This window comes from Rhagoletis pomonella, unplaced genomic scaffold (assembly GCF_013731165.1).
Source record: "Rhagoletis pomonella isolate Grant_MI unplaced genomic scaffold, Rhpom_1.0 Rhpom_scaffold_00376, whole genome shotgun sequence".
NCBI classification, from domain to species: domain Eukaryota; kingdom Metazoa; phylum Arthropoda; class Insecta; order Diptera; family Tephritidae; genus Rhagoletis; species Rhagoletis pomonella.
The window spans coordinates 9,886-23,562 of NW_023458930.1; the positions used below are offsets into that span (position 1 = coordinate 9,886).

Below are 13,677 nucleotides of genomic sequence, written 5' to 3' on the forward strand. Positions count from 1 at the left end.
CTCCGTCTCGTTAAAACCCTGGCAGGTCTTCAGGTACGTTCAATACACGTCGCCATTTAGTTGGCCGCACAGGTCCAGTTGAGATTTACTCCTGGTTTTGCGCTGTCTTGGCTCTGGACACAATATCCCATAAGGACTTGTGTCAACCCTCGCGATGGCCTGCTCCTTTGAGGGAAGGGAACTTCGGGACACTTAAAAGCGATGTGCTACGTGTGGAGATAGCGGCTTGAAGCGGAGACCCAATTGATTGGAAATGAATAAATGAAAACTAACTAACGAAACCGACGTTGATGCTATGCAGGAAGAATGCAGCGCATTCAGGAAGAGCAGTATAGTTGTGCTCTCCCCGCCACAAACTCCTCTGCAGGCAAATTCCGGCACCACGAGCACGGAGAAAGCCGCCGACGTGGCGCAGAAGGCTACACCTTGCCAAACGGTCTTCAAACACCGGCTGCTGCAAACCGCGACAGGCATGCCACCGCAAGCTTGGGAACTTGCGAAGGCAATGAAGACGAGCAATTGGCCCAGATTCGGCTCGTCTTGAAGAAGATGGAGAGTGCTGTCTCCAAGCAGAAGGATGTGTCCATGGTGATTTGCTTGACCTTGGTTTGTCGGTCCAAACAGGAATCTTTATTGGCGGTTGATGGATAGCTCGTTTCCAATGGATGGTGGCAAGAATGTGGCTGACTTGCGTGCAATGATTTTGTATTACCGCCTTATGGTGACTCAATTGCTGTCAAATGAATAGTCCAGATTTGATGCTCACAACTTCTTTATTCTACGCAACATGGCTGGGGATATTCCGGAAGGAATGTGACTGCACCTTTTGCCTCTATTAACTCGATACAAGAAAAAACCTTTTTCCTTATATTAGCTTGGATGCAGTCGATTTCACTTTCCGCTGACGGGTGAGTAGCGACTCCCCGAATATCGCCAGCTTTTAATACAAGCTTTTAATACACTTTAATTACTTGGTTGTAATTCCGTTCTTGCGAGGGCTGATGAGTGTGTTTCGCTCCGTGTCCAATTCCAAAAAAGAAATATATTTTTCTAGCCTCGTGGTATGTGACCACCGATTCTTTTGAATTCGTGTCTATACTGATATAATGTTTCGTGTCTTGAATAGCTATTGGTTACGTACATTCATCTGGCAATCCCCCCCATTTTGAAGTTTTGTTATGTTTACATTTCTCATAATCGTTCTTATGTCAATTATTTGGCCAATAAAAATAATAGATCATCATACCCCTCTCATCTTCAGCGGCACGTTAACAAAAAACCTGTGGAGCGTTTAGTAGGGATATGAGAATGGTGGTTCGAATGCGATTCACGGCCTGGACGTTAGACCCCTTACATCGAAATCGTTCTATATGATCTTCGTCAACCCCATCCTGACTCGTTCAGTTTGCCTCTGAGCGCATATGTATGTACACATGTTCCTTCTTTACTATTTAGTTTCAGTACGCATTACATAAGCTACGGTAGATGAAAGGCATTGGTAAATGATTTGGTTATGAATCTTTTCTTGTTTGCTTTGACCGATTTACTAGCAATGTACTGAGGATATAATCAGCCCTATCATAGAATCCATCGTAGGCTGTATTTTCGGAGATGTTCCGAAATAGCTATCACGCAATTCGAATTGCTACGACGTAAATTCGAAATTCGTAGGGTTGCATTCACAGAATCCACTCGAAACGTCAAATCGTAGAGTTTCATACAATTTTTCTACGACGAGTTGTTGCTGTCGGAGAAGAAGCGAAAGGCGCGCAAAATTCTATTATTAAAAGGAAATAATTTTTAAAATTACTGAAAAATGTAAACTTTAAATTAATAAAAATAAATTTAATTAAAGTGTGTGGAAATATGTTTTTATTTGTTTTTATAAGGTCCAAAGTGGTAACAACCAGGCAGCAATACGCAGCTTTGCTTGAGCAAATGCAGCAGAGACCTGAAATTGCGCAAGGATTTTCAAAGATTTCGAAGGAAGAAGTTATGGAATTTTGGGAGAATGTGGCTAAGGAGCTAAATAGTCTCGGTCCGCCAACTAAAGATGTATCGAGTTGGAAAAAAGTTAAAAAAAAATGAATGCATTGTTCGGAGAAAATGCTGAAGCTGTTGCTGACGTGTCAATGGCCTCTGCTCCCTCTCCCTCACTTCCAAGGCGTGCTCCTGCGCCACAGAAACGTCCCGATACCTCTGCAGCAGATTTGCTAAAAGAGCAGTTGGTCCTGCAGAAAGACTTTTACGAAAAGAGCCTCCAACATTTCACCCAGCAGGACACAAAGCTGGATGAGCTTTGCTCTGGTGTTCGACGGTTGGGTAGAGCCACTGAAAAAGTTTACGCGCTGAAAAAAGAAGAGCTCGAAGAAATTCGCAGGCTTAACAGAGCCATGGAAAATTTAACCGCGGCAAAAAACCAAATAAAACAACAAATGTTAAATATAGAAGAAAAAAAATTAGAAGCATTTTCCAAAAATATACAATAGCAAAATTTTATTTAAATTAATTTTTGACAATCTTTTATTTCATGTTTAATATTAGTTAAAACCAGTCTTATCTTCGTATACTTATTAGTGTTCTCGTTATAGATTGTCTAATCTCTGAAGCTGCATCATTAAAAGTGGATGATGAAGGCTCACTATTTTCATTCTCATAATATGGTTCCAAGTTTTCTGAAACATCATCAACCACGCGATAATGAATACAAATGTTGTGCAACGCTGCTGCAACATTTGAGATTTGACATACCTTCGAAGGCTCGTAATGAAGTTCACGAGCGCCTAGAAGACATCTAAATCTATTTTTTAAAAGACCAATTGTTCTTTCTATAATATTCCTAGCTTTGGCGTGTATCTTGTTGTAATGGCTTTCGGAGCTACCAGGCGAAGGTGAACGGAAAGGTGTCATCAACCATCGTTCCAAGGAGTATCCAGCATCCCCTGAACGTGGAAAAACGATTTTTATGAATTTTCACTTAAATTTTGTTTACCTACCCAAAATCCAGGTGTTACGTTCACCATTTAAGTAGTTCCTCTCAAAGAAACATCTCGCATTGCTGACGTTCATTATATGGGAATCGTGATTGCTTCCTGGGTACTGCGCATTCACATAGCGGATTTTCATTTTGTTATCGCAAATCTGCAAATAATTTAATTAAACCTTGATGCATAACTTGCCTATCAAACTTACTATCATGGCATTAATGCTGTAGTAGCCTTTTCGGTTATAATACAGGAATTTGTCTTCAGTGGGAGAAATTATTTTAATATGAGTCCCGTCCACACACAACACTACTCCAGGAAACCCTGTTTTTTTGGTAAAAGTCCATCTTTGCTTGCCGTTTTTCGTCATCACTTAAGTTAAGGTTGATCCAATGTGGGCAAATATGAGTTTGTAACAACGCCAATACCTTTTAAAACGCAGCAAAATGTGGACTGAGCCATCGGTATGTCATAATCCTTGCCCACTCCATGCTGATAGCCTCCCTCCGCGAGAAATCTTAAAACAGAAGATAGCCGATGAACTAGGCTTATGGATGACGAGCAAGAAGGAGCTGCTTTCTCTTCCAAAACACTTAGGACGTACGTAAATGCGGCTTTGTTTAAGCGAAAATTTTTTATGAACCTGCATTAAAGTGCAGTTAGAAATAAAGTAATCATGAACACACTACACTTACATTACTTCTTGCATTTCGAGAGGATTACTTGCGTCCCTCAAAGTTTTTCTCTGAATTTTAATAGCGGACCTGCTTAATTCACTTTCCTCTACCATCAGCATGATTGCACTCGCCAGTGAATCCGTTTTTTTATTGATAATTTTATAAAAATGTCTAAAATCAAAAATATTACACGATTAAATTTATTTGTTTACTTTCAGCCAGCTGATTGCGAAACTTCGTACTTCGAAATTTTAATTTGGCAGCACTGTTTTCGAGTTCACTCGGATTCAGTGATAGCAATTTTTTCGTATTCGTAGCGGACATCCGAATTCGTAGATTCTCTACGATGGATTCTATGATAGGGCTGAATATAACAAAACTATGGATATAACAAAACTAAACTAAATTAATTTATTCAAGCCGGGTACCCTGTAATAAGGCAGAATCAATTGAGTATGGAGGCCCGCCATATATTCATCGAAATTCTGGAGAAGGCGAATGTACTGAATGAGTTAACGTGTTGTGATTAAATCGGCGGAATAATTGCCAAGTACTCTGTGTTTAGAGTCGATCAGTTCATATGAATTCGAACCAAGTTTCCGTGAAACATAGGCTCTAATTTTTGGTGGGGCTAGTTTTTGTGCATAGCCCTCTCCGGCCACGGACTGTTTAGGATTGGGAATGTACACTTCCGAGCCTATCTCGAAATGGCGTTCTCTTTTGCGGGTCAATGTCCGTTGTGCGGTTTGTTGATATTGTTCGAACTGTTTGTCTCGAATTTCATCAGCCAGAACTTTACGCTGTTCCACATCCTGTGTATGGTATGGATTTACATCCAATAATAATTTATATTCGTTTCCATCTTTCACATATTCACGACCAGTCTGCAGGAAATATGGCGTGTAGCCCGTGGCACTGAAGTGTTAATATCATGAATAACACGAGAAAGATGGTCCCAGGAGGAATGTTCAAGAAGATCAGCCATGTGAGCACGTAATCCAAGTTTAATGCTTTTGTTTGTTGCCTCGACCTGATTGGCTTGTGGATGGTACAAAGGCGTTTTCATCTGCTTGATGTTATAATCGGCGCAAAGCTTTGCGAAAGTTTGACTGATGAATTGAGTACCATTGTCTGATATAATGAGTTCGGGGCAGCCATTCACCGTAAACATATGTCGAAGACAATTGACTACGGATATGGCGTTTGCATTTTTCATGGGCTGCGCCCAGACATATCGCGAGTAACAGTCGATGGCTACGAAGATCCATTGGTTATAATTTTTAGACATGGGCAGATTACCGACGAAGTCAATCGATAATTGCCTACCCGGTCGTTTTGGTTCTCTATATTCCCCGTGAGGTGTTTTGGTGCTCTCATTACTTGGTTTAATGCGGTGGCATAGTTCACATTGCCGAACGTACTGGTAAACGGACTCATACATGTTTGGCCACTAATAGCGTTGTGGGATACGTCTATAAGTTTTCCAAACTCCCTGATGCGAATGTTGGTTATGATTTGCATCGAGGACTTTTGCTCTCTCAGAAGATGGTACACAAAGTGTCCACAGTATTTCCGCACTTTGATTGGAAAATTCCAATCGATGATATAGAGGGTTGTTCTCGATTTTATATCTATCTAATGGTTGTTTTGAGGCCATGGCATGTATTTTGTTGTACCATTTATCGCACGTGTTTGGGTCAATGTTGATCACGGATGTGATTGGGGTACGATTAACGTGAAAATTACTCGGAAGGTCAATTGAATTTCTACGGACGATATTGAGAAGAGCAAAAGAACGAGATAAGGCGTCAGGAAGTTCTAAATGTTTTCCTGGTTTATGAATAATTTTGAGATCGTAGGGTGATAATCGGATCGCCCAACGGCATAAACGGCCAGTTGGTTCTTTGAGAGTTTGTAGCCGGCGCAAAGCTGCATGGTCCGTTACAACAACCAATTCACGACCTTCAAAATATGGACGGAACTTTTCGACCGCTAAGAGAACGGCTAGGCATTCCCGTTCGGATATTGTGTAATTTTGTTCGGGTTTCGAGAATTTCTTAGAAAAATACTGAACCACACGTTCTTTCCCATCATGTTCTTGTACTAGAACAGCTCCCGCTGCGATAATTGAGGCATCGGTATAAAGCCTGAATGGTTTTGAATAATCGGCCATAGTCAGAACGGGAGTGGTAGTTAAACACTCTTTGAGTTTGAGAAAGGCTTGTTCAGCAGCGGTATTCCATTCAATGGGTCCTTTTCGGTTTCCTTTATAAAATTCACAAAGGGGAGCTGTGATCTCCGAAAAATTTGGAATAAATTTACGGTACCAGCCTGCTGCATCAACGAACCGACTTCTTTTGCCGTTTTGGGCCGTGCAAATTCAACAATCGCTCGAATACGAGATGGATTCGCAGATAAACCTTCTTGAGACAAAACGTAGCCCAGGAATTCCAATCGTTTACAACAAAACTTCGATTTGGATGTTGAGATGGTTAAGCCGGCCCCCGCCAGACGTTTTGCAACAATAGCCAATATCTTAACGTGTTCTTCAAACGTGGAAGTGCAAATTATGAAATCATCGACATATGCGAATGCATGTGGAACCAAATCACGGAAAATTTTATCAATGAGAATGGCTAATGTGGCGGGTGAATTTCTCAACCCCGTCGTCATGCGACGAAAAGCATAAAGTCTGTTACCGAATGCAAAAGCAGTTTTCAGTTGACTCGATTTTGCCAAAGGAATTTGAAAGAAAGCTTGAGACAGATCAATACTGGTTAGGTATTTAGCTGACTTCTTATTTGGCACTACAACCGTTTGTCGGTTTGGGCCGAGACCAAAAAGCTTTTCCAATTGCTTCTCTCCTGCGCGAATTTGCGCCAGTTGGTTATCCCGAGCGCGGACAGGTCCTTCTGCACTTGGTCCTTCCAATGCGTTCGTGGGCGCCCTTGCTTTCGTTGTCCACCCATGGGTGCGGAGTCGAAGGATCTTTTCACCGGAGAGTCGTCATCCATGCGTACAACATGTCCAAGCCAACGCAATCGCTGTATTTTTATGCGCTTAACTATGTCCATGTCGTTAAAAAGCTCATACAGTTCCTCATTCCATCTTCTCCGATATCCGCCATCCACGAAAACAGGGCCGTAGATTTTGCGTAGAATAGTTCTCTCGAAAGCCCCCAAAGCCTTCTCATCTTTGTCCGACATCGTCCAAGATTCTGCGCCATATAAAAGGACGGGCATGATGAGAGATTTGTAGAGCGTGAGTTTCGTTCGTCGAGAGAGGGCTCTGCTTTTCAATTGCCTACCGAGCCCAAAGTAGCACCTGTTGGCAAGAGTTATTCTTCGCTTGATCTCCAGGCTGACTCTTAGCTGACTTTAGTCGTGCTAAAATTTGGTTAGTATCCGTAATTGGATAGGCATTTGGAATGGTAATTTTATTCAGCTCTCTCGCGTCCAAGCACACGCGACACGTTCCGTCTTTCTTCTTTACAGCCAGAATTGGTGACCGCCAAGGGCTTTCTTCGATGGTCATAATGATGTCACGACTACGCATTTTATCCAATTCGGCTTGAACTTGTTCAGCCACATATGGCGATACTGGATACTGGCGTTTCATGACGGGTTTTACATCACCCGTATCAATTACGTGTTCGATCTGATTAGTGACGTTTAAAGGACCAGAATCAGGAGTTGGATTAAAAAGTCTGAGAACGGCGTCCAACATTTGTTTTTGATCTGGGGTGAGATTGTGTGGAAGGCTGACTCTCGTTATTTTTGGGGTATCTAGTTCACCCTCTAAACCGAGTGTGGAAGCATCAATTGGCTCCAGATCATTACTCATAGAAGATACCTGAGCTTGTTCTTTCCCATTCCCTGGTGGCTGGTTACAAAAATTAATAAGTTTATCCGCCGTAACCATTTCGACTTTAGCAGATGCAACTTCTTCAGTATCACCTTTGGCTGTATGTTTTAAAAATCGTTGAACTTTCCCTTAGTTCTGCACCAGTTCGAAAAAGAAGGCCTCAAGGAATGTCCGTCCCATAATTGGGTGTTTCAGTGAGATAGGTACGACAAGAGTTGGCACTAGTCGGGTAAGACTACCGACCGTATATAATACATCCACTTTACCAATGGTCTTTAGCTTTAAGGGCCATTTTCTAATGTAAACAGTAAAGTTGCATTTACTAACAGGGCAGATAAATTGTTCCTCACTTTAAAGTGTGTTCGTTTTCTTATCTTACCGGTAAAAATAAATTTGTTATTCCGTAGAGTGAAACTTCACTACATTTCCGAGAGTGTAACTTCACTACATTGGCCATAAAATTTCAAAAGCTGGCAATGCAATATAAGCAAATACCTTGGTTGAAATATCTAATATATCTGCCTCATGAACCAAAACTAAACCAAAATTTAAAGTTGGGTACAAATTTTTAAAGGTTGCATCGGGTGAGCAACAATTTATCGATTAGAGAAATTAATGCGCTGATGAGAAAACGAAAACTATTATATCGAGACTATAAAGTGGCCGGTAATCTAAAGGTTAGATGAGAAAACGGCCCTTAGATTTCAAAATTTGTAAAGCAACCAATCAAAAACGTGCATGCAGGCAGCAGCGCATGACGTGTTGCCGAAATATTCTGCTTGTACAGTGGCGGTGTTGAATTGCTTAGTCAGCAATAATGGAATGTATGTCAACGGCTAATGCTAATATTGAATTTTGCCGTGACTCACTACACCCTTACCCTTAACCCTAGAATACTAACGTTCGCCTGTGAGGCGGAACGAATTCGGTTTCCGCGCGATATTTCAGGGACGCTTTTAATGATCAAAGTAAACGTTCGCGCCAACTCAGCTTAGCGCTGTACGAGGCTGTTAGCAAACGCACTTTGTACAGTGGCCTTACGCGGCTGAGTTCCACGCCCTCTTGACGCCTGACAGGCGAAAGTTAGTAGTAAAGGTAATTTTGTTTGCTGTACTTATCTCAGTTTTTAACTTGTTTGTTGGCTATTTTCTGCTTTGAACTTTATTTTTTTTTACTTTTCGAGAGGGGTTCCTATGAAGAACAAGTTCTAAAATGGTTGGAAGAAATATCGTTAAATGAAACCGATAGTGAGAACAATTTGGAAGAAGATTTCAGTGAATGCTCGTTATGAATAAAAATAAGCAGTTGCTTTTTCCTAAGAGTTCAAACCTTTTGCTTGATTTATTCAAATAACTTTGCGTAAAGGATCTGAAATTTTAAGAAAAAAGCATTGCTTAGTTTTTATTCATAAGGCCCAATGTGATACAAAAAAGTCGATTTCCTTTTTAAGTACAGGTCACAATAGAAAAGATAAACAACTAATTCCTTTTAATTGTGAAAGTAAATACGAATACCTTTAAGATAATTTATGGATTATTTGAGTGCATTTGCTTTTAAAAGATTTTTTTTTTTAATTTTCTAAAATGACCCCCTTCAAAAAGATTATAAAATATGTATGAGGGGAATACTGTCTGCTGTACCCCTGCTTAAATGACCGACACAGTTTATTTAATTAGACAATTCAATCATTTATTTATTAATAGTTATAGTTTAGAGTATTAAGATTAGGTTTAAACACTAAATTTAAGTTAAATTAGATTTATGTTTAATAGTTAGTCTTAAGTTTAACACTCGATTTATATTTTCCTGTACTTACTGTACACTTTGTTAACTACCGGCGCGGTGGTGGAGCGTTTATGCGGAACTGAGGTCTGACTGTCGCGAGTATTCTGTAAAGACTGATTCAAAATGTATCCATTCGTTTATTAGGCAAGCGTATTGGGTTGCCTTGCTGTCCGATCAGTGATGCTATTTGTGCGTGTTTACTAGGCATTGCCATATAGTTAATTGTAGTTGACTTCTAACTCGACAGCTAGATGTTACCGTCAACCTTATGATCCTAAAGATTCGGCTATCCTGACTTATCGTTCGCCCTCGGACGATGGTTCCCATCTTTTCATCTTCTCCGAAACAGTTGAAGTAGACTTCGGTCCCTCATGTTCACCCACCTTGCTCACTTCATACCTGCCGTGACGTAAAATTTTCGTCACTTTGTAAGGACCTAACAACTTTGGTCTTAATTTAAGCCCTGTTCCAAATTGTGTCCGCTTAATAGCCACTAAATCGTCGATACGATACTTTGTATCGGCTGTTCTCTTTGAATTAAATATTTTGCAATTTTCAGCCTGAATCTTTTCAATATTCCCTTTGGCTTCCCTACGCACGCTCTCTCTTTCATTGTCAAATTGCTTAACGGCATCCTCCTTTAATATTTTCTGTAACTCTGGAATTCCTGGAATTCGCATTTCAACCCCCGTCAAAAGTTTAAATGGTGAAACTTTCGTACTCCTAGGTGCAGTGCAATTAATTGTTTGCTGAACTTTCTCAACATGTTTGTACCAACAGCTTGGACTATTAGCACAAAGCTTAGCTAACATTGGAACTACTATTTTATGCATCCGTTCCACTTGCCGATTCCCTCTTGGAACCCTTGTCGCTATGACAAGATGTTGTATATTCTCCTCCCCACAATACTTTTTAAACGAGTTCGACGTGAATGCCGCTCCTCTGTCAGAGATAATCCGCTTCGGGTTACCAAATACAGCTGCCTGTTTTTTTATTCTATCAAGGACCTCGTCAGTTCCCGTTGGATAAAGCCATACAAACTTAGAGAATCCGTCCGTAACTACAAAGATGTAACTGTATCGCTTGTTCATTACTTCCATCGGTCCGACGTGGTCTATATGATAGGTCCCTAACGGTATATCTTCTTTTTGTATCGGTGTAAGAAACCCTTCTTTCTTACCCTTCTTGCTTTCTGATATTATACACTCAACGCAACTCTTAACGATCTTCACCGCTTTTGAAGCTAGATAAGGAATATAGAAATTCTCTTGGGTACGTTTCGCTGCGAAGTGACCTTGCTTATGCGCTAGCCTGATTATTTCGTCCTCCATTGAGCTCGGTACGACTATTAGCGCCTTCACTGAATTTTTGAAAAGTACCTCTTGCTTCACATAAAACCCTTCGTGCTCCTCTTTTTCTAAAACCTTTAATACTGCTCTAAGCCAGTCGTCACTTAACTGCGCTTGCTTAAGCCTATGCTGCAATGAATCCTCCATTAAAGACAAGAAATTCTGCTTAATGCATCCACGTGACGCATTTTACTACCTGCTCTATGCTCAATTTCGTAGTCGAAGCCCTGTAAGAATAATGCCCACCGCGAAATTTTCGCTGGTACTTCGTTCTTACCCATCGTCATAGCAAACGCAGAACAGTCTGTAATAATCTTGAATTTCATACCTAAAAGGTATACGCGCCACTTCTTTAAGGCTTCCACAATAGCTAGCACCTCAAGCTCATAGGAATGATACCTCTCTTCCGCTGGCTTTGTTTTGCGGCTCTTATACTGTATGGGATGAAAGTCCTGGTCGTCACTACACTTTTGTAAAAGCACCGCACCATACCCATACTTCGACGCATCTGCATGTACTTCAGTCTGAGCTTTTGGATTATACAAGCTTAAGACTGGTGCGTTGACTAACGCCATTTTAAGCTGCTGAAATGCCGCTACCTCTATTCCCCCTAAACTAACTTTTTTGTCCTGTCTGAGAAGATCCGATAGTGGCTTAGCTATTGTTGCGTAATTAGCAATAAATCGTCTAAAATACGAAGTTAACCCTAAAAAACGCTGAACTGATTTACGATCGTAAGGCAACGGAAAGTTCTCTACCGCACGTGTCTTCTCTGTTGAAGGTTTGATAGTCCCGTTTTCTATCAAGTAGCCCAAAAACTCTACTTTACGTTTTAAAAACTGACATTTCTTCCACTTCATCTGTAAGTTATACTCTTCTGCTCTAGTCAACACCCTTACCAGTTTTTCTATACCCTCTTCGACATTTTTTGAAGGAATGATAATATCGTCCATATACGTTATTACTGTACCATCCTGAACCAAATCCCTCAAAACCGCAAAGATGTATCTTGAAAATACTGCTGGTGAGTTCGAAATACCAAGAGGTACGTACCGCAACTCGTACTGACCACAATGAGTCACAAAGGATGTGTATTTTCGCGAACTAACCTCAATAGGCCCATGAAAAAACCCATTGGCTAAATCAAGGGTTGTGAAAACAGACGAGCCCTGTAATTTATCGCCTACATCGTCTATGAGAGGCACAGGAAAATTATCTCTCATAATCTTTTTGTTAAGACGCCTATAATCACAGCAAAGTCGCTTACTGCCGTCCTTCTTCCCAACCAAAACGATCGGAGACGCATACTCTGATGTACTTTGTTGAATGACACCCTTCTGAAGCCATTCCTCTACCTGCCTATCTATCTCGCATTTCTCACTATAAGCCATTCTTCTTGGCCCCTGATAAACTGGTATATCGTCCACTAACGTAATTTTCATCTCCACCGGAGATTCGCGTTACATTTCAGGAGAAAAGTTATTTATCAAGCTTTCTACTTTAACTGATGTCTCCCTGTCCAGATGTTCTAGATCTGGTTTTACTATTTCCCTGTCACTAATGTCTTCAGTTATGCACAGACTTTCAAACTCTTTTAAAACTTCAAGTTTCTGTTCTTATTTTGTTGTACTGTGAACGTTTTTACTGACTTTTTGAACATCCTGTTTATCGTGAAATTTCACCCCATCTTCTTTTACAAGAAGATTTACTAATCTTAGCACGTTGTTCCCTATAACTGCTGCATAGATGATATCCTTTTCCTTGACGACATGGAAGCTAACGTCTAGTCTCAAGCCATCGATTTCGACTTCCATCACGAGGTACCAATCGTTGCGATTGTTCCTTCGCCAACACCCATTAACCGTCTTCTATCTTGGTCCAATGCGATGTACCCAAACTGTTTCCAAACGTCTTCCCTGACTAAGGATAAATTACTACCCGTGTCCAATAGGGCACCAAACGTAGCCCCCTTATAGGAAATGTCTTTGAAAATTGAACAATTTCCTTTTCCGGATCCCTACGACACCATTCACTACTCATTATGTTTGTCATGTTCTTTTCGACCTTCGTTTCTTTTTTAACCTCTTTGCTACCGGATGTACACGCCGCAGCACGGTGGCCCGTCTGGCCACATTTAAAACAACTATTTGACGATTTCTGACAATCTTTAGCGAGATGCCCCACTTTGTTGCATTTAAAACACTTTTTCTCCTTTTTTACTTCATCTGAAGTTGTTTGGTTACCACTTGTTCGCTGATTTTCACCTACTTTAAAAACCTGTTTACCAACCTGGATTTTTTCGTAAATGTGTATTTGCTCTTTAAGTTCCTGCAGGGTACGTGCCTGGTATAAGTTACTTTTACTTATTCTCGAATCAGGAATACCTTCAATGAAGTACCCGATTAAACTTTTTTCATCTAATCTAATAGGAGCACCTATCTCCATCAAGCTATACAAATATTCCCTAAAATCTTCGTTTGCTCGCTTACGGCGATTTCTTAAGGCCCGATGAACATCTATGGAAGAAACGTTAACCCCAAACTCCTGGCGCAGAGTTTGCTTCAGCATGTCTCAAATCACAACACTACGTTGACTACGTATGAACATCTTTGCTGCTCCATTCAGCAATTGTTTCGCATAAATATACTTTCGTAACCCGTCCCAACCAACAGCTGTAGCATTACGTTCGAATTCGTCAAGCCATTCACTGATAGCTTGGTTGCCACTACCACTGAATGAAGTCAGAGAATCTGCGATGTCACGCAAAGTAAAATTGGAACGCCCCAATACTGCCTGAGGAACCGCGCTAACGCATGAGTGAGCTGAGTCGCCATCGCCCGAGTCCCACCCGTCATCATCCCTAACCAATAATCCGTTAAGCAGGGATCACACGATTTGTACATTTGTACACAAAATGCCAAATTTAGATTTGTCCACATTTGCGCATTTGGATAGCAATGTACAAATGATTTGTTTTGCGATCAGACGATTTGGCTGCCAAAGATCCAAATGATTTGG

The 13,677-nt window shown here is 40.9% G+C and overlaps 1 protein-coding gene across 1 annotated transcript; it reads right to left on the minus strand.

Annotated features, from left to right (window-relative positions):
- Positions 1-2,556: 2,556 nt before the first annotated feature.
- LOC118750730 (putative nuclease HARBI1) lies at positions 2,557-3,198 on the minus strand. Its single transcript, XM_036485463.1, has 3 exons — positions 3,193-3,198; positions 2,997-3,141; positions 2,557-2,942 (listed from the first exon to the last, which is right to left on the minus strand). The coding sequence occupies exons 1-3, from the start codon at positions 3,196-3,198 to the stop codon at positions 2,557-2,559; spliced, it is 537 nt and encodes a 178-aa protein (XP_036341356.1).
- Positions 3,199-13,677: the final 10,479 nt, after the last annotated feature.